Source organism: Mesoplodon mirus, assembly GCF_964341445.2.
Source record: "Mesoplodon mirus genome assembly, chromosome: 11".
Classification (NCBI taxonomy): domain Eukaryota; kingdom Metazoa; phylum Chordata; class Mammalia; order Artiodactyla; family Ziphiidae; genus Mesoplodon; species Mesoplodon mirus.
Window position 1 is genome coordinate 52,947,873 of NC_138987.1, and position 21,147 is coordinate 52,969,019.

General features: G+C 35.7%; 1 protein-coding gene across 6 annotated transcripts in view; it reads right to left on the bottom strand.

The window, feature by feature from the left end:
- Nucleotides 1-3,583: 3,583 nt before the first annotated feature.
- The window catches only part of SCAF11 (SR-related CTD associated factor 11), a 75,194-nt gene continuing 57,630 nt past the window's right edge, over nucleotides 3,584-21,147 (bottom strand). For 2 of the 6 annotated variants that reach the window (XM_082634716.1, XM_082634715.1), the window contains 9 exons: nucleotides 16,442-16,500; nucleotides 16,081-16,190; nucleotides 15,011-15,112; nucleotides 13,131-13,237; nucleotides 9,785-12,487; nucleotides 8,366-8,712; nucleotides 7,130-7,348; nucleotides 6,649-6,768; nucleotides 3,584-6,371 (listed from right to left, as the gene is read on the bottom strand). In XM_082634716.1, the coding sequence (XP_082490842.1) occupies nucleotides 6,225-6,371; nucleotides 6,649-6,768; nucleotides 7,130-7,348; nucleotides 8,366-8,712; nucleotides 9,785-12,487; nucleotides 13,131-13,237; nucleotides 15,011-15,112; nucleotides 16,081-16,190; nucleotides 16,442-16,500 (3,914 nt within the window). In that variant the 3' untranslated portion in view covers nucleotides 3,584-6,224. The remainder of the gene's footprint in view (nucleotides 6,372-6,648; nucleotides 6,769-7,129; nucleotides 7,349-8,365; nucleotides 8,713-9,784; nucleotides 12,488-13,130; nucleotides 13,238-15,010; nucleotides 15,113-16,080; nucleotides 16,191-16,441; nucleotides 16,501-21,147) is intronic. The other 4 variants (XM_082634718.1, XM_082634717.1, XM_082634720.1 and 1 more) reach the window with 4 other exon arrangements.

A 21,147-nucleotide genomic window follows, 5' to 3' on the forward strand; every position in this document is an offset into this window, starting at 1 on the left:
CATATTTTTCTTCCAAGCTCAAGACAGGATGTGACTATATACTAATGAGACTCAGTAATAGAAGCCACACATGAAAACTCGTCTCATTACTTTATAGTCATGCCATGTATGTTTTTTTAACCATAAAATGACAATAAAAATGATTTTTAAAATGAGAATGTTTTGGATAAGTGACTTCTGTCCTGATCTTAATCACTGTGATTAAAGCATTAAACAACAGAGAAGCACAATGTTCTTTATCACCAAAACGAGCCGCGAAGAAGCAGGAGCACAGCTACAGGATTAACCACGTGGGTCACTTTGACCAAACAGTAATAAAGGAGAAAAGGTAGGACAGGGGCCATAAGAAAATTATAAAGTGTTTTGGGAGTTCCATCATTTGACAGGCTTCATTGGATTGATGGGTGGGGGAAGCCAAAGTGGGAAGGGCTCTGTGGAGAAAAAATGTCTTTTAATTAGAGACTTTAAGGGGCTGTAGATATTTGACAGACTGTATAGTGGTAAGGAAGAGATTATAGATTAACTAGTGCAGGGCTTAAATAACTAGTAAGAGATCAAAGTTATAAACACTTTTCACACAAAATGCATGGAATAAAACTGTTGAAGAATTCCAGGGAGGAGCAAAGTGAGTTGGATGTTGCTAAGCAGAGAAATGGTTTGGCCACCAAGAGAACCTAATGGGCTCCACAAAGTGTAGTCTGGAATTAAAACAAGGCTGAACCACATTTGGTTGAGAGGGTTCCAGAATCCCTTGACTATACATTATAGCTTCCCTAAACTCATGAGGAAAATGTTTAGCCTTTGCTTTAGAGAGGATTCACTGACTTGAATTATCAGAGATTATGCCCTGTTTACAAGCTAAACTGTGTGAAAGATAACGCTAGCCTAATTTTCAGGTAGACCCTTTAAACAGATCCACTCTTGCAGAGCAGTTGCCTGGGAACCGGCAACTTTTGAGTTATGCTTTGGAAATAGTCATCATTTGTTAAAAAAAAAAAATAACAGTGAAAAAGGAGAGCTGAGGGCTTCCCTGGTGGTGCAGTGGTTGGGAATCCGCCTGCCAATGCAGGGAACACGGGTTCGAGCCCTGGTCCGGGAAGATCCCACATGCCGTGGAGCAACAAAGCCCGTGCGCCACAACTGAGCCTGCGCTCTAGGGGCTGCGAGCCACAACTACTGAGCCCGCGCGCCACAACTACTGAAGCCTGCACACCTAGAGCCCGTGCTCCGCAACAAGCCACCGCAATAAGCTGCCCTCAGACCACAAGGAAGAGTAGCCCCCGCTCGCCGCAACTAGAGAAAGCCCGCGTGCAGCAACAAAGACCCAATGCAACCAAAAATAAATAATAATAAGGAAAAATATTAAACCTCACTAATAAGCAAAAACACAACTTATTTTGGGAAAGGTCGCAGTCCATAAAAATGCTCATTGAAAAAGAAAAAAAAAAGGGAGCTGAAAGCTGCCACCATCTAATATAGAAAGCACACTTTTAAGTGTTGCACACTTCACTCTCTTGCACATTTCTTACAGAAGCATATTTTGTGATGCATAATTATTCTTTCAGTGGGGAATTATTTTTTCTCCCCAAATTCATGGATTTCTTTTTCCCACTGAGACTAGATTGAAAGAAGGGAAGGGATGAAGAATGGTAGATTTGTCTACCAAAAATCTAAACAATGGCTTTGAGTTAATTGCTGGCCTCTGTATTGTTTTTTTAAAAAATTTTTTACTGTGAAATATACCACCATATAACAAAGTGCATAAAGAGTAGAGTTTATTATGTAACAACTGCCCAGGTCAAGTAGACCTTGGTAGTCCCCCCTCCTTCCCAGGCGTTTGTCCCATCTCAGTCACAGCCTCCTCCCTCCCCCATATCAGTGACCACTATCCTGATTTTGAAGGCAGTCACTCCCTTTAAAGGTTTTTTGGTTTTATCACTCTTCCTCGCACCTTATTCCCCCAAGCAAAGTCAGTTCTGTGCTCCCACTATACTTTATTTCAGCCATTACTCCCACATGTGATGTTAGTTTACATCTGTGAGCTCAACACCCCAAGTCAAGCAGACTTTGGCGTCTACCGATCCTAGGTCTGAATCCTAGGTCTGAATCCTGGCTCTATCACTAAGTAGCTGTGTAACTAGGTAACTCAGTTAAAGCTTTATGCATCTCAATTTTCTCATCAGTAGAACAAAGATAATTACTAGAATTAGTTTTATAGATAAAATAAGGTAAATATGTCTGACAGAATGCCTATCACATAGTACAAGCTTAATATGCTACTATTGTACCATTCTTTTAGAAAACTGTGGTATGATTAAACCCGGTAAGATGTGAAGAATCCAAGAATTCCTGACACACAGTAGGTGTGCACTGATAAAATGAATGTTAAGACCCTAAAAACAAGAGCAACCTTACATGCTGTCACAATATCAAAGTTGGAACTAAGAGTAAACTATAAGCTCAGACACTGTGGAGGAACTATAAATTAGGATTTGTAACCTTGTACACAAAAAGATTGGCAGAGGTAAGTCACACAGGGTGTTAGTCAAAACATTGTTTCTAGTAACCAAAACCTGTACATAACTTAAAATGTCCATCAACAGAGGAACACGATATAGCCCCTATAAAATAGAACATGGACATGACTATATCTTCAAGTTATTAAGGGAACTAGAAATGCACAAGTTTACAGGATATAATTCACGTGCTGGGGAAAAAGATCTGTGAAAACTATTTTCCGGGAGCCTTAAAAAGCATCTTATAAATGCATTGAAGCATTTGGGAAAAATAACTTTCTGATGGTTCTTTTGCAGAGACAAATCAGCTTAGGAAAACAATGGAGTTTTAAACTAAATATATTGTTTTAAACTGAATTTAAAAAATTACACTTCAAGTGTATGTATATAATTACATCTTAAAAAATTTTAGGGGGAAATAAAAACTGATCAAGATATTCTACTTACAGCAATCAAATCCCAGAAAATAATCTGAAATGGGTACAATTTATGTATAAAGATGTTTACATCAGTCATTTATATTAGTACAATTTATATTTTACTAATTTTAATATTTATATTAGTAAAAATAGCTTAATATCCAACAGTGGAGGACTGTTTTAAGTAATGGTATATCCGTGTAATAGAATACTATTATAGCTATTAAAAGTCATGCTGCAGAATTATTAAAATGGAAACTTCTCAATACATTAAGTGAAAATGTTATAACACAGTTACGTGCAGTTTGATCAGTGTTAATAGTTGTTACCTTTAAGTGGTAGGATTACAGGCTATTTTTCTCCTTTTGTTTTTAGGTTTCTTCCCTCTTTTACAGATTTTTAAATTTACTAAATAAGCTGTTCTAATTTCCTACAATGATATGTAATTAGGAAAAAATGCTATTAAAATACATGCTTATAGCTAACTCCGCTTGCTTTACAACTTGGACATGTACGTTAAGTATGATGCTAAGCCTAACTACTTTGGTACAAATCCAAGAAATGCTGCAACACATGTTTGGAAAGAGTTTATGTGGTGAAAGTCACCATTTCCCAGGAATCTTAATAATAAAACGTTAAAGACACTACTTTGTTTATCAAAAGAATTTATTAGAAAATATTACATACTACATATCTGTTTAATAAGAGTATTGTTTCAGTAGACAGCACTCCATCCTCATACTACAAACAATGTCTCATGGACCGTGGAGCAAGCACTGTGCTTGTGAAGCTACATCTTTTGGATGGAACATTCAAGCAGTACACACTGTGGCCATTTAAAGGAAAATAATGGAAAAAATATAATTACCAGAGGAGAAAAATTTAAAAATTTGGAATGTTAAAATAACTAATTTTAGTCTCAAAATTCTAGGCATCACTATAGCCTGAAACATCAGTCAATGTGACTAGAAAGTTAAAGAGACCAAGGTTTCAAAGGTTAATACTCAATCTTCATAAATAACAAGAGGAATCTGTAACCCCACAAAATGTTTTTAAGTTTGTGCACATGCAAAATTAATGTAAATTTCTGATAAAAGCAAGAATGGGAAATGTTAAAAAGCAATGTATTTTTTTTAACATAAAGCATGCACTTTCTAATACATTCTTAAATATTTCAAAGTTGATTCTAGTCCAGTAATATTCTTCATTAGCTATTTCAATTGCAGGCCAACCAGTACCCCAACCAGATAGAGTACACTCTTGTTATTCAAGAAAGGTGGAATTAAATTCTTGGCACTGCTACCAAAGATGCGAGACTTTTAACTCTTGACCACACCACCTATTTTTCTTCAAAACTTTTAAACATGTTTGCACAAGCTAAACGGTATAAAGCAAATTTTAAACTGTCATCCAACTCCCAAATGTCACTGAAAGAAAATGTCGGAAAAATATGTTGTGTGATTAAATCAATTTAGGCAACTTGCTACAAAATTTTCTAAATGTGAACCAGCTTTAACCCAAAATAGATTAAAAATTCACACAATTGTTTCTAGAGTTCAAAACTGAAACAAATGAGGTGTGCATTGATATTTAAAACACTGTCTTAATATTTTATTAGAAGAAATATACTTCCAAAACTCTTTCCCCATCATAATCTAAACACAAACCTTAATTAAAAATATATATAAATCAGTAGAATACCATATTACAAATGCCCAGAAATGCAGAATAAAGATCAGAAACTGCTTGGAAATATTTCTACCACTTTTGGGATTATACTCATAATCTAATAAAGATTATGAACTAGCACAATCATTACTGGGGCCAATATTTCAAAATTCACCTATCAAAGCTAGCACCAGGAAAGTATTATACACATCAAATTGAGAAACAGATAATCTTTACTTCAGAAAAGCACAGTCCTGAAGAGTATTGCTTTCACTATTTAGCTAGTACGAGGGTCAGTCTGACTCACTGAGGCACAGATCCATCTTTGTGCCATTAACATCTTATCTGAAGTGCTTTCCAGTTATTTGGTATCTATTGAAAACTGTTACTGGAATGAAACAGTTTATCATGGAAATAATCCATTTTTTCTTCCAAGATGCCAAATAAAATAATAAGGCTAGAACATTTTAAACTTACCTTTAATAAAAACAGTACTAAAAAAAAACCAATCTCTAGTCCCTGAAAGCCTAACCAAGACTCCATTATTTAATTCCTCTCCTTTTTCCGAAACACCGGTTTTAATGTCTAGAATTTTGCAACATGGTTAATGGCCACCATATGGTCACCAAATTAACATTTTATTCACTGTAAAGCATTTGGAGATTTCTAAAATGTGAGAAGAATTTCATTAGTGATTAGTCAGATGAGCAAGAACCTGAAAGCCACTGAAGCAATGTCATGATTCTACCGTAGCCACAGGGAAGGGAGGATCACTACTTAAAAGCAATTCTCCAATTGGCTCAAACAATTTACCATCTCTGATAAGTAGAAGATATTATGGAAGAACATAATTTTTACAAAGTCAACATTTTCTCCAAACAGGTCTTCTAAATTCAACAGAGCTTAAGACTGCCAAAGTTGTAAATCTAGCAAATCAAATTGCTTCATCTCAACTGGGGGAAAAAAAGGCACAAAAGAAAAACAAGCAGCATAACCTTTATTTGGTGATACAATAGGTGAACAGTGTTCTAAAGTTTTGAACACTGAATTTTACTCGTGTGAGATAATTTGTTTTCTATCTAAGCAATTTACTCAGATGTGTGCTTTAAAAATACACAGTAGGAACCCTGCAATTGGTATGTTCTGTTACTAGAAATATTTTTCATGGTAATACATTATTTATCTTTGTATAATTAGAGAGAAAAATCATAAAGATCATACTTTATTTTTAGCCTGACAGAATAAATGTATTATATATATCTCTTCCAAAACCAGTGCACTCAGAAGTTCATCATTTATGCACTCCATTGTTCAAATCAAAAAGCTGTACATCTTCCAGTATCCACAATATAACACAGTCCTAGTAAAAATGCACATTCCTTTACCCCTTTACTTTCCCTTGAATTTGTTTTTATTTGGGGGGGGGAAGGGAGGAAAAGATATAGAAGTTGCGGTGCAGAACTATATTTATTTAGAGCAAAACATTATATCCTACATTAAAAAAAATAATTTTATCAAAACCAAATTTCAATCACAGTTATGTATGATTTTCCATTAAAGGTACATGTTGAAATTGCACTTTGCAGGTATCTTGATAGTGTCCTTTATAGTGCTCCCCACTTCAGCCTGTGTTTTTATCAGCAGACACAGGTTCTTCCAGAGTTTTCTTTTGGCTTCCCTTTCGTGAATATTTGTATTTGTCTACATAGGCTTTAACCAGATTTGCCACTTTGGTAGAATTTACTTCTCCACTCTTACTATGACAAACCTATAAAAAAAAGAAGGGGGAATATTTTTCTCATACTTAAACAGATTAAAGGAAAATGGAAAGCTTTATGAAAAACAAATATGCCAAAGATAACCAGACATTTTTTAATGTTTCATTATCTCCTGTCGGGTACGTGTTTCGTTATCTCAAAAGGTAAAAAAACAGACAAGAATTGTAGAAGCTACCTCTTACTATTTTAATTTAATTAAGCATTCCTTTATTAAAACAGGCATGTTCAAAACAATATGTACATAACTCCACTAAAGCTATAACTTACTTTATCTACCGCTTTCCGCACAATCTCTTTATATTCTTCCTTGGTGATATCTTTATTTTGATAAAATGGCTTAATGGCCAATTTTACCTCCTGTGCTGCTTTTTCTTGAATTTGCAATTTCTGGTAAGAGGAAAATGTATAATTATTATTTGCCCAATCACATACTTTCAAAAAAAATTCTTTAAAAATATAAAATTGAAAACACTGTACATTTACATTATTGCAAGGAACTATTCAAATATTAGTGTTATAAATACAAAAGTTATTTACTAACACATACCAAACATTTCTAAAAATAAATATGAAATACTACCAGTAATTCAATTGGCACCAACATATTTAGACAGAACCCTTTAAATAATATTGGAATTTAAGACTATCAACAATAAATTCCCTTCACCACTTATACAATAGAAAGCTGTTATTTTTTCATCTTTATCATATACAGAATTATGTAGGTTGCTCTCAACTTTGAACTTGCCTTGTCTGTCTTCGAGCTATCTGCGCTGGCTTCCACTGTAACACTTACTTTGCTTTCTGCCAATTTTACAGCAGCATTAGAAGCTCTGCTGTGACTTGATGACGAAGTATTACCAGAACTTGGTCCCTGAACTGTTCCCATATTTCCTGGGGCTGCTGTCGGAGCAGGCAAGACTGGTGTACTCATGTTATTACTTACATGAGAAGCACTAGGAATACCCTGTTTTAAAGAGTTATCATCAGTTAATGAATTACTTGTACTCAATAAAAGTCTTTTAGTCACCTATTAGAAATAACATAAAAAAAATCATAGCAATCCAATACTTAAGTACTTAAGGGAAATGCATATTTCAGGTCATTTATATCTAAAGGACTCTGAAGAAAAATGAGTAACATTCCTAAACAGAGCCCCATTTAAATATTTCATGATGACTTTAAAAAAATATATATGTATTGTAATGTTCTGACGGCAACACTAAAACCAACAAGAAGCAGAGCAGCATTAATAACAGTATCTTTCCTACAAGGCTCTTTAGAGTAGGTGCCCCCCCTTCGAAGACGGAGGAAAGTGAGACAGTGAAGTCAAATGACTTGCAGTGAGTTGACAGCAGAAAAAGATACAAGATCCCAAATTCCCACCCCCCTGCTCTTCCAACTCCTGCTGTCAGGATTCTAGAATTTCTGAGATGTAGACATGAAACTATAATCAACACAATGTTTACAGATTATTATTGAAATTTTTCTATATTTAAGAAGTGCCTCAGAGGCACTTTTTTCAGCATGGTAAATTCATGAAAATGAAACACAGAAGGTAATGACAATGAACAGCTTTATCTGGTGTTTGAACAAAACAGTACAAGGTTTATCACAGTACCCAATCACAACAAGTTCCCACCCCTTAAAAGTCCAATAAATCAGGGAAAGTGTCCACCACTTGATTTTAGTTTGGCTCATAATTTGGTCTTTTTAACCTGACCAAAAAACCTGTTTGGGTATCAGCAATAGCCTATATGTAGCTCAGATTTGATATTATGCATTCAGTTCATTTGCTCATTTGGGAGAGGGAGGTTTGGGGAAGGACAGTGAAAAAGGGGTTACGAAGGTTTACCATAAACCTAACCAAATAAGTCACTGTGTATGGATATCCAGCCAGGAAGCCCTTTCTTGAACATCTGTCCCTAATAGCTAAATGTTTACAATGGCTATGTTGATTAAACTTGAGTTGCTGAAAACATACCTGCAATTGCTTTCCATCTGGCTGTGAAGCAATGTAGCTGACTTGCTGGGATGGAGGGGGAGGGGGTGGTGGTGGTGGTGGTCCCTGAGATACACTGGTGGGAGCAGCTACCTGCATGAGAGGTACTCCTGTGTGCAGATGCAAGGGCAGCTGAGGATGAATGTTAAACGGATTGCGCTGGAGATTCATCAAAGGAGCATGAACACCCACTGGATATGGGAAGATATTCATAGGCTGGTGTTGTGCATTCATTTGTTGCTGCATTACATTCATTTGTGGTTGCATCATATTTATAGGTAGCTGAGAACCATCACCTTGTTGGTTTGTTTGGTCTTTTAGGTTAGAATCTATCAAAAGAAAAAAGGCTTATGAAAAAAATTCATGTTACAAATTTCTTTAGCCAGAGAAACAAAGAACCACTGGTTATAATAAAATAGCAATTAACAGAACACCTAAACCAATACCCAATTATTCAGTTTAATCCTGTCATTCCTAAATAATGTGGGCTGATTTTCTAACTGAAAGAAAACATTCAACTAAAATTATTTTAAAGCATAACTTCACACAATAACATCGGTCAACACTCACAAAGAATCAGTAGCTCAAGAAACTTCCTAGTTAAAGAAATAATCAAAGAAAATTTAATTAGATTACTAAATTAGAAGGTTAATCACTTTTTTAAAATCTGCAACAGAGTTTTTCTTGCAATGTTCCCAAGAAAAGTCAAGGAAAGATAAATCTTTTTTTAGCAGAGTGACTTATTTATAGGAAGACAATGATCAAAAAATTTCAAGTGCAGGGCTTCCCTGGTGGCGCAGTGGTTGAGAATCTGCCTGCCGATGCAGGGAACACGGGTTCGAGCCCTGGTCTGGGAAGATTCCACATGCCACGGAGCAACTAGGCCCGTGAGCCACAACTACTGAGCCTGCGCATCTGGAGCCTGTGCTCCGCAACAAGAGAGGCCACGACAGTGAGAGGCCCGCGCACCGCGATGAAGAGTGGCTCCCGCTCGTCACAACTAGAGAAAGCCCTCGCACAGAAACGAAGACCCAACACAGCCATAAATAAATAAATAAATAAATAGAATTCAAATAAAACATTAAAAAAAAAAATTTCAAGTGCACACATCTGATATAAATGAAACAGAATTTAAATCCTGCAGAGGACTATCTCAAATTCTTCTACTGTAGCAAATTATACTTAAAATATTTATGTCTTTGGCAAGGTTTGGGGCAGGCATGGGGTGAAAAAAGAAATATTGAAGTGTATATCTATTATACAATACAAAGTGACTTGTAAATAACTGGGATTCATTTTAACATAAAACTATAAATAGGGATTATTTCAATTCATATAAATAAGGTATTAAATTTATAATCTCTTTCTTCAAATAAAAGTGTTGATAAATAAACATGTTACCCTGTTCAGTTGTTTCCTCCTCTTGTCTCATCCATCCAGACTGTGGACCTGAAGAATTCCTCCCTCGTCGTGAATAATAGTTTTGTACATCTGCTGGCAGAGTCTTTCTCACAGCCCAACTAGATGCAGATGTCCACCCCGACCTATCTGCAGGTGTATCAAATGAGAACTCTTGCTCACTTTTCCGTTTATAGGGCTGCTGTTCCACAAACTTGAAAGTCTCATTCCCTGAACTATTTGAATTCCCTGAGAGGGGTTTTCGGGTTTGCCACCTGTTTTCATTTTGATCTGTGTAGGCAAAACCACCTCTGTAGGCGCCTCTGCCACGGTTACCTCTACCACGGTTCGACATCCAACCTGAACCAAAGTTTTTATTCCAAGAATTCCCTGAATTTTCATTTCTATTTTCTTCCCAATGAGAATCTTTTAACTTTTCTGGATTTCTGGTCCTCGGATCAGGCCCAGAATTTATTTTTTCTGTTACCCAACTGGGACAGTCATTTCTATGTTTGTCAGCAGAATTTGAATCATCAGCATCTGGACTGATGTCATTTTTTTCTTTTCTTGTATTTTCATTCTGTTTCTCTGAGTCATTCTTTCTGTATCGATCATTTCCTCGTGGACATCTCCAACCATCATTTGCCCAACTTTCCTTCCATCGAGGAGAATAACTGACTCTGTCATTTCTACCAAATGATGAACTCTTACTTTTTGTTCTAGATCTTGATGGTGACCTAGAACGAGATCTGGACCGAGACCACCTTCTGGTTCTCCTTTCTCTATCTCGATCTCTCTTTGGGCCATCTCTATCACTTTCTCTTTCTCTGCTCCGGGACCTGGATTTTTCTCTTGGGGAGGAATCTTTCAGTCTTGACTGAGATCTTCTGTTCTCTCTAGAAGTGTCTCTTTTTGGGGAGAGTGATTCAGATCTTTTGCCTTCCCTAGTGCTATCTCTTTTTGGAGATCGAGACTGAGATTTCCTCCTTTCTCGTGGGTCCTTTTTTGGGGAGTGAGAACGAGATTTTCTCCGTCCTCTTGAAGATTCTTTCTTGGGAGATGGTGATCGAGACTTCCTGCTTTCTTTTCCAGTTTCTCTTTTGGGAGATGGAGACTGAGACCGCTTCTTTTCTCGTGCAGTGTCTTTGTTGGGAGACCAAGTTGTAGATGGAGAATGAAATCTAGATCTTCGAGTACGAGGCTTTTTGGCTTTATCTATCGTATCTATTGGGATTTCAGATGGTTGAGATACAGTTTCAACCTTTTCATTTGAAGGACAAGAAGATGACATATTCTTTTGGGAACTGTGCTCCACAGAATTTTCATTCAATTGTTTAGCATCAGCATTTACAGATGGTTCGAGTTCAGATTCATTCTGGTCACTGCAAAATGAATCACATTCCATAGGTATCATTTCATTATTGTCCTCACTAAAATGCTTCTGAATCAGTGCAACATGTGTTTTAGGCAATTCTGTAGATCCGGGATGTTCAACCAGAGATTCAGTCTTTTCTTCGAAAGATTTGTCCAATTTGGTGTTAAGATTTTTTTTTAATAAATTGTTTTCAGAGTCTTGAATACTATTGAAATTTTCATTCCCTGAAGTATCACATGTTGCAATTATTTCTGCATCTTCATTTTCAACATGCCCAAGCAAATGAACCTCTGAGCTCTCAACAGATTTTTTGTCCACTGTTTGTATAATTCCACCCTCAGAAGATTCTAATTTGGGGCTGTCAATAAGATGTTCTGTTTTTACTGTAGAATCTTTATGATCAGTAATTTTTACTATAGGACTCTCCATAACTTTTTCTTCATTAACTGCTGACTCTGCTTTCTCAGGGATCTCACCTAGGCTTGATATAGGTTGGTATACTTCAATTTCAGATCCTGAACATGTAAGAAAATCATTTGGAAGATGATCTGTACATCCATCTGCTTTTACTTCTGATTCTGAAGGTAAAGCTATTTGGTCTTGATTTTCCAATGGGTCACCTCCTTTTTCAGAAGTATTCTTAGAAATCTCACTTTCCAGACATAAAATATTAGCCTCTATACCTGTAGTCTCAACTTTTTGAATTTCCTCCTCCTCTCCAACTAGCACAGGAGGATCTTGGGTACCAGACTCAGAATATAAAGATTCTACTCTTTCCTCTGTATCATGGGTCTCACTATGTTCCTCACTTGCTTCTATTGGCTCACTACAACTTCTCAAGCCATTAGCAGACTCATTTTCTACATTTATCTGCACAGTGTTACTACTTTCTACATCTGATTGCTGTTCTTTCTCTAACACAGGTGGTATGTCAGATTCTACTATTTCTTCATCTGCTGAATCACTGGAAGATGATTTTTCAGGGGGAGGTACAGAGCTCCGAAGTTTCTTTTTCAGTAAAGGTAGTTTTCTTCCTCTTCTTACAGACTTCCGTTTTGGAGCCTGCCTTGTTTGCTTTTCTGACTCACCTGAAGAGGAAACACTTACAGATGGATTATTACTATCTGGGGCATCACACCCAGAATTATTTGATACTGGGGACCTCTGAGACTGACTGACTGGTTCAGCTCTCGTGTTACGTGTAGATCTCCTTGTTGGAGTTGTTGCTGCTGGTTTTCGTCTTGATCCTCTGGTGTTTGAGGTACCAGAAGTTTGCTTCTTCTCTTCTCCTTCTTGAGTATGTGCTAATGCATATCCTTTGCAAGAAGTACCTAATAATACATGTTTTTTAAAAAGTAAAAAGTCAGTGTATGTTTCAAAAAATGATAATAGTTTGGCTTAAGCTTATTTTAGCATAAAATAGACATCTATAACAGAGTGAAACAAAATATACTTGTGAATCAAATTATAAATGCATAGCTACTAACACCTGAGTAATACCAATTTTTTAATGCTACTGAAATGAGTTATCCCAAGATTTGAATCCATGTGGGCAATTTTATAGGGAAAAAAACTAAAGAAAATGTTTCGTCTGATAACTGCCATTTGCTTAATGAATCACTAGGCAAAAGCAAGAGACAACAGGTATCCACAAATAGTAAAGATTCAAACTATTTGTTCATAATTAATAGGAGATATTACTTTAAAGATCTATGGTTTGAACATTGAAGCCCTAAATAGAAAGGAGACTTCTAATCAGTTCCTCAAAGACATGAAGCTGTAATTTCTTAAAAGGAATTTTCTAGTTGGGACAATTTTAAAGTCAAGTCACTACAAATATTTATAGAAATATCTAGGACTTACTATCTATACCTTATTTTACACTTTTTCTAAGTCATCAACATTCATACTTTTTATGAGACTGAAAGAGGCTAATAACTTTTTTTAAACTAGAAAGAATTTCAAAAACTTTACCAAAATTTTCTAAAGACATGGTACTTGTTGGAAAAATAGTTCTTGGCAACACAGAGGAGGTGAGAGGAAGCACTTCTGTTTCAATATTCCAGGGTATAAAACTAATTCTGAAAATTCAAAACAAAATAAAGACATTTTTGTTTAAATGGTTTAAAAATTAAACCAGCAATTTAAAGGTACTAATTTTCCAAATCAGGTTAGCAACATTAAAATACAGGGTGCTTAACTTATTTTTTGCCAAATAGCTAAAAATGTAAGCTCAAGGTTACTCATTGTTCAAAGATGGCTACCAACTGGCTGCAAAAAACAAAAACGAAACAAAAAAACTTTTAAAAGCATGTTTTTCAATAAATTAATAGCAAAGGGAGATCAAAGGCAACTTAATACATAACAGTTGTTTCTTATTTAAATAAGTTAATGCAGTACTTTGTCAAAAAAAATTTTTAGCCTTTTTTTCCCACTACTCTAAAAAATAATAAATTTGGATAATAAAATGCAGATAAATAAAATACACAAATGAAATGCACAGATTTTAAGTGCACAGTGTGATGACTTTTGACCAATGTATATACCCGTATAACCTCCACCCCAAACAAGAAATAGAACATTTCTGCCATCCCAGAAAGCTCCTTCATGCCCCTTGATCCAGCCCCCCTCCACTTTCAGGCAACCAAAGAGATAATTTAGTCAAGTTAATCAAATCAGGTTTTAAAGAAATTATCAAGGTCAAAGGGGAATCAGTCCATAAATTTAAAAAAAGTAACAAAAACAAAACTACATCACTTGAATTTTGAATGTGATAACCATCATGGATGGTTATCACATTTTTTATTAGACTTCTTTATGTTTTTACAGCATATATCAAGGCCAAAAACATCAAAATAAATACATTTTTAAAAAGGAAAAAAACACCTGATTTCTATTGTTATGTTATATTCTAAAATTCCTCAATCTGAGGATGATGGCTCTTCAAGGTTACCAGGGTCTCTATGGACCTGCTAAGACGCCAAAGTTTCTTCATTCACAACCAATCCACCCTCAGCTTCTTCCTACTCTTGACTCTTATTTTGTTCAGTCAGGTCTCCTAACAAAACACTATCTCACCCAGTCTAAGGTGAGATTCTGGAGTAGGAGGAAAGAAGCTTGAAGAACAATGTGCAACTTGCACATGTATAAAGAAAACAGCTCTAAGAAAAGGTTTCATATTATACATAACTGGACTTTCTAATTTACTTATGTTCCACTGTTATTCCTAGAGGGTGAAGGCCCTTTGCAGAACTGTATTACAATGATATATAAAAGTTACAGTATGTTACAGGAATGAATATAAAACTCTGGCAAGGAACTTGGTCTTTACATAGGAGCCTGATTTAAGTATACATCGTGTACCTACCAATGTGTTAATAGCTTCAGAATAAACTAAGAAAGAAAGAGCTAGATTATAGAAAGTCATGAATGCCAGGGCAAAGTAGGGACTTGATCAAGTAGTTATTTAGAATAACACTGTGGAAATGGGAAGTGTCATGACAAAATCAGTGCTTCAGCTAATAGCACACAGGGAAGATTGGAATGGAGGAAAAAATAGAAGAAGGATGGAAGATCTGAATGCTATTACTAATAATGAATCTTATCATTTGGGTGCTCTCCCTGTTAAAGTAATCAAATATCTACATTTATTAAACAAATAAATAAAATATTCTTTACTTTTCAAGGGGTTCTTTAAATAGGGGCTTTTCATTAGGCATCTGAAACACCGAAGTTGAATTAAACAAAACTTTCTTAGAAACATACCTATTGAATAAGATACCTCTGTGCCTTATTAATGATATCTTATGCACATGTTAGCATGTAGACACTTTAGTAAACAATTATTTTTTTACCTTCCAATTCCAGGTAATGTATCAGGAAACCATGACAATTCCAGTTCCTGTCTCTTCTGCCTAATCAATGCACTGATTTCATTGACTTCTATAAATTCTGTACTAAAAGATAAATTTTAGACCCTCATCAGAATTCCAAATATTTAAGTTCAGAATAACAACTGGGTTATACCATAAATAGCAGAAGTTTTTATACCTAGCATTATAAATCACGTTTTTTTAAAAAGAACCTTCTTCTATTTAAACACTTTCAAAATGAACTCATTCCTAAACTAAAAATTTTATATTATAAATCTAAATTGTACTAATCTGATTCATAAAAATAACGCTTGACTTTCTATCTTGAGTGACAAAATTTTTAAAAAGTCAATTCAGACTAATATCCTTATTATTGAGAGAAAAAAGCAACACTACTTCTATCCCATGAACCAAAGTTGCAGCAAGCAGTTCCAGCCAAAATTCTAGGTGCAATAGTTTGCCATCTGAAACTAAGCATAAGACAAAAGAAGAAAGTAAAGGAAGGCATGGTTATTTTTGTAATCAAAAATGGGTACAGTTCAGTTTTTCAAAAGGCTACTCGGATGTAACTGTTTTCTTTGGTACCTTGCCAACCTCTAAAATTAAATCTGTCTTGTTCATTCAACCAACTCCATGTGATTTTAAAACTCCAACTTAATCTTCAAATTCCACAAATATCTACTCAGTATCTATAATGCCAGTTACTAAGGATTCAAAGATGACTGAGTCTACTCTGAAAGTGTTCTGCTTTATTAGGTACTTCCCTCATCATTTAACAAGTAGCCTACTTCTCTATCACATAAAAACCTTGTGTAGAACAACTTAATTTATTATTAAGGAAAAGGAAGACCACTAGCATAGGCAGTCACTGAATAATAGAGGGTCACAAAGTAACAGGTTTCCCTTTGTTTATTTGCCAAAAGAAACAAAAACATAAAACAAGCTGCTTTCATAATGTTTGTTGAGTCAAGTTTAAATTTCTACCAAAAGTTAACTACAATAACTAAAATATCAAATATAAAAAGCATATATTAAAAGCAGAAAATACTAACCGGTAAGCTGTACACGTAAAAGAAGATTCTCCAGTGTGACTACCAGAAGAGAAGATATTGGAGAAAAAATTTCTGAAGCACTGATTTGTACACGGATTTGATCTTTGAGGCTAGAAAAGTAAAGAGAGGTTGGTGTTACAGCAAACAAAATCTTTCCATAATAAGTAGGTAATATTGGGTTAGCCAAAAAGTTCATTTAGGTTTTTCTGTTAAATTGTACTGAAAAACCCAAACAAACTTTTTGGCCCACCCAATAGTTATATTTAAATATTTTGATATACCTGAGGCACTAGAGTTATGTACCAAAACAATAATAAACTGTTATTATCTAAGAAAAATATTTTTCTTTATTTCAACAAACCTTATTTGTCTTTATTATTGCATTTTCTTTTCCTCCCGTTTCACTGTATTTAGAGTTTCCTGTACAAAGACACAAAAAGATCTTGCCTTAATTTTTATTTTAAAAGGTTTTAAATGAGTATTGATACTGGCATATTGACAAAAGAAGGTTAAAATGTGTAGAAAAGTTGTATTTAAAATAACAGTACTTGCATTTAAATAATTTTTTAAAATGCTAATTTTATCTTGTTAAGCCACAGACAAAAGGAAAATATAAGAGGGCACAATACAGAAAACTAGTGAAGCATGTAAAATTGCTACGCTCGGAGCTTTAAGTATTAAAATTCTAGTCCATATTTTCTGGCACCATGTGCAAACTTAAACCATCTTATAATGAAAGGCATATAAAAGAAGTCAAATTATTTAATATCAATAATGCACTTAATATATCCTTTCAAGTTATGACCTAAACAACAGGTATTGTTAACTCACCTCAAGTAGAAGCTGGCCAGCTTCTGGAACTGGGGCCATCAGCCCTTTTCAACCATAAATTACCATTTGGCCACAGTCACCAACTTCAATTAAGTACCCGCCCCCCTTCCTCCTCAAACTTTATAGAATTAGGAAAAGTAGAAGTGTTGATTAAAACAGCTTTCTGCTATACCAACGTTTTTGGTTTTATTGCTTACGACTTATTTTTTGGTTTTACCTGTCCCATCTGAAATTTCTATGGATACATACTTCCAGGTTAAGGAAGATAAAGGGCGAATAGTTTCTGCTAACCACAAAAACTGTGTTAACATCTTTATAGATTGCCGCTCCTGGTTTTTCTTTATCATCAAACCTCTGTTACGAGTCATCTCTACCTATCGATACACTTGTCTGCAATAAAGTGCTGCTGGTAATGCCACTGCTCTCTCCTCAGAACTCTGGGAAAAGTTCACAGCACAGTCAACAACTGGTCTGTCAATCTCCAGCCAAGCTTGTCTCACAAAGGCCCTACTAACTTTGTTCAAAATAAATCAACCTGGCTGACTGGGAGGCCTGTTTCCTGCCACTGTAAGATTGTAAGTATTTTGGGTTTCTTCTGTCAGTCCAGTTGGTAACAGCCTACTTTCTACTTAATAACATACTAATTTCCTTTTAAGTTACTATACAACAGCTGTATGGTTTCATGCTATTATCCATCCTTCACACATGTCCCACCCAGAACTGCTGTAACAAATGAAATTTCATGCTGGGGAGAGGGGTGCTGGCTGAGTTCCAGGAACTTATTTTCCTACCCTTTGATGTATATTTAAAAGATGATACTGATTTTTTCAAGTGGTTAAAGAAGCCAGGAATAAAAACGTGTGATAGGTACCCAGCCACATTCTTAGAAATTACAATTTCCTTCAACTATACCGAGAATTGCTGTGTTGTAGCTACACAGTATTTTTTATGCCCAAAGGGTGCTAAGCTGTTCTCATTCAGGTTTCATTCACTCAATACTGAATAAGTACGTACTGTTTACACAGCATTCCTTCACTTGGAAGCCTATGTCAAGAAGCCACCACAGATGAAATGCTCTCTGTGGGAAGAGCTGTTAGTTTTCTGGCCAATGCTAAGTATGAAAATCTCGTCCAAAAGCTATTTCACATATTTCTGGGTAATTATGAGCAGCTCCAATGGTGGATTTGTCTAAACTGTGGTTTCCTAGAGACCATTTCACAAGTTCATTCTACTAATCTATCCTTTGGGCAGCAGTAATACATCTTTTCATTTAATTTTTATCAAAGTAATGCATGTACATACTTTAAGAAGTCAAACAGCATTTCTAGACTTATTAAAAAACACAAAACTACAGCAATCCCCACTCCTGATTTCAGCTCCACCAAAGCACTCATCAAATCCTTTAGCTGTTTCCTCTCATATTTACTTCTTTATTTCTAAATAACATGCTTATACTACTCTACCTTGATTTTTTTGGTTTCAGATATTTTCCAATTTTTTTTCTATAGGAGATAAAGACTTTTGCTCCTCTAATGTTCTTTTGATATATCAACATTTGACATAAGCAATATTACATAATTATAACTATACAGACATTCTCAGCTGAACCATGTACTGAATTATGATTACTTTTCTTGCACAACTTCTTGCTTCTCCTAGGGATAATGACTGCTTTGTTTTCTTTTTTCTTTAATATATTATCTATCATTAACTTAGCTAACTCTATCACAAAAGTATAAATTTCCTCTTAATACACTCAAATACATCAATTCACCCATCAAGTTTGCTCCCCACTCTCTTGGAAATACTCTTCTTTTGTCTTGCTCCAATCTGAACTGATAACTCTCTAAAAGCTGCTGTTCTACCATCATTCTGAGACTGTCCTCTATCATCGTCACGATCTCCTTTTTTCCTGGGTCGAAACTCATTTTCTTATTTTTTTTCTCCTTTCTGTTTCTTTTAGGAACTCATTTTCTGAACCTCACATCGTTCCTTTGTTTACTTTCTCACTGTGACACGTACATATCCTCCAGTATAATTATGAGGGCAGATGTGTGAGAATGAATTTTTGAGCTCTTATGTATTTGAGAATGTCTTTATTTTGCCCTAACACTTGACTGATGGTTTGGTAGTGTACAGAATTTTCTAGGTGAGTAATTGTTTTCCCCAGAATTTTCAAGGCAGTGCTCCACTGCTCCATGTGTTGTTGCTGACAACATTCTTTTACACATGGTCTATTTTCTCTCTCTAGAAGCTCTTCAAATATGTTATATGCAGAGTTCTAGGATTTTATAAAGCAGTGTGTTTCTTTCCTCATTTACTAGGTATTAGGTTAATTATCTGGATACTCATACTCTACTATTCTGGGAAATTTTCTTTTGTTGTATTTTTCTTGATAAATTTCTCCCTTTTATTTTTCCTTTCTGGAATTTTAGTACTCAGTACTGGAACCTCATGAACTAATACCCTATCACCTCTTTGACTTTTGTCCCACTTTCTGAGGTTTCTAAGCTCATTTTCCACTTCTGTTCAATATTTTAAACTTCTACTATAATATTCTTAATTTCCAAAAGTCTTCATTTTTTAGTCTTTTCTTGTCTCACTGATGAAATATCCCTTCTCTTATCTCTGAGGATATTAATTTTCAAGTAGTTCCCTGTTTCCCAGCACTGGGTTTTTATCAGGTTCCTTTCCTTTGTCTCTTTATTGATCTCTATTATATTGGAGGTTCCCTCAAATCTCTGGTGATCCTTGATTGTTTGCGGGACACTAAAATACTGATTGAAGATGATGTGGATGGGTGGTCAGTGCCTTTCAATGGCTTTCACTGTAAGGTGATCAAGCACAGATTTGGCTATTTCATTCAGAGACACCCAAATGGCAGTATCTCCAAGTCTTTTAGGCAAGACAGTATCCTGGAAGATACCTTCTATCTCCCACTTTGGGTATAAGCAAGATAGCAAGTGCTTTGGGAAATGATCATGGGTAGGGAACTAGAGGCCTCAACATCTGACTTAATTTCCTTTTCTTTACTCTTTTGTTTCCTCTACCCCCATTTGTGCTACAGTTTAACCTGGTTCAACCACTCATTCTAGAGAGTAAGCCTCCAGTCTTTGCCTGTATAGACTCCTTCCCCTACACTGGCCAGAAATCTACAGGATAAACTGCTCCTTTAAAAAAATTTAACCAATTCTGTTTTTCAGCACAACCGCATATACCTGCTTTCATAGATAACAGAGGCCCCCAGACCCAAGACTAAGGTTCTATGGTACGTGAACTGATTTGATTCTTAACCCCACTCTCTCCATGAAAGGTTTGGGCTTCAGCTTTCTGCTAAGACAGTTTACCATTCACCTCAAACAACCATTTTCAAGCTTCTATTTTATGGACATCTCTTATCTGCTGTCCCTTCTCTCTAGTTCTCTTATCTTTTTGGTTTTAAATTTTTATTTTCTTTTCATGCCTTTATGGTCATTTCCATAGAGTTCTAGGAGGGATAAGAGAATTAAACAGGTGTTCAATCTGTTATGCTTAACTGGAAGCTTATCTTATTTTTTTGAATTCAGTATATCCCAAAAGATGTTTCATGACAACATCTTTTTCTACAATATGAACCAGTATAACAAAGGCTCTGAGCCTAGAGCCTAGTACTTGGCAGGCACTCAATTAAAGTTTGATTAATTGATTCCCAATTAATAGAGCCATAATTAAATGGATCTAGCATGTACCTAAGGAAGTACTCCATTAAGAAATGCCTTAAAAGGGGACACTTTTTTTTTTTTTTTTTTTTTTTGCGGTATGCGGGCCTCTCACTGTTGTGGCCTCTCCCGTTGCGGAGCACAGGCTCCGGACGCGCAGGCCCAGCGGCCATGGCTCACGGGCCCAGCCGCTCCGCGGCATATGGGATCCTCCCAGACCGGGGCACGAACCCGTATCCCCTGCATCGGCAGGCGGACTCCCAACCACTGCGCCACCAGGGAGGCCCAAAAGGGGACACTTTTTATAAACTACATCAATTATAAACTATTAGCCCAAACCAAAGATTATTATGTTCATTCCAAGAACAAAGTACATAAAGGAGTTTAAATTAAAAAGAAGTATGTAGGGAGGGTAGGAGGGGGACACAAGAGGGAGGAGATATGGGGATATATATATATATGTATAGCTGATTCACTGTGTTATAAAGCAGAAACTAACACACCATTGTAAACCAATTATACTCCAATAAAGATGTTA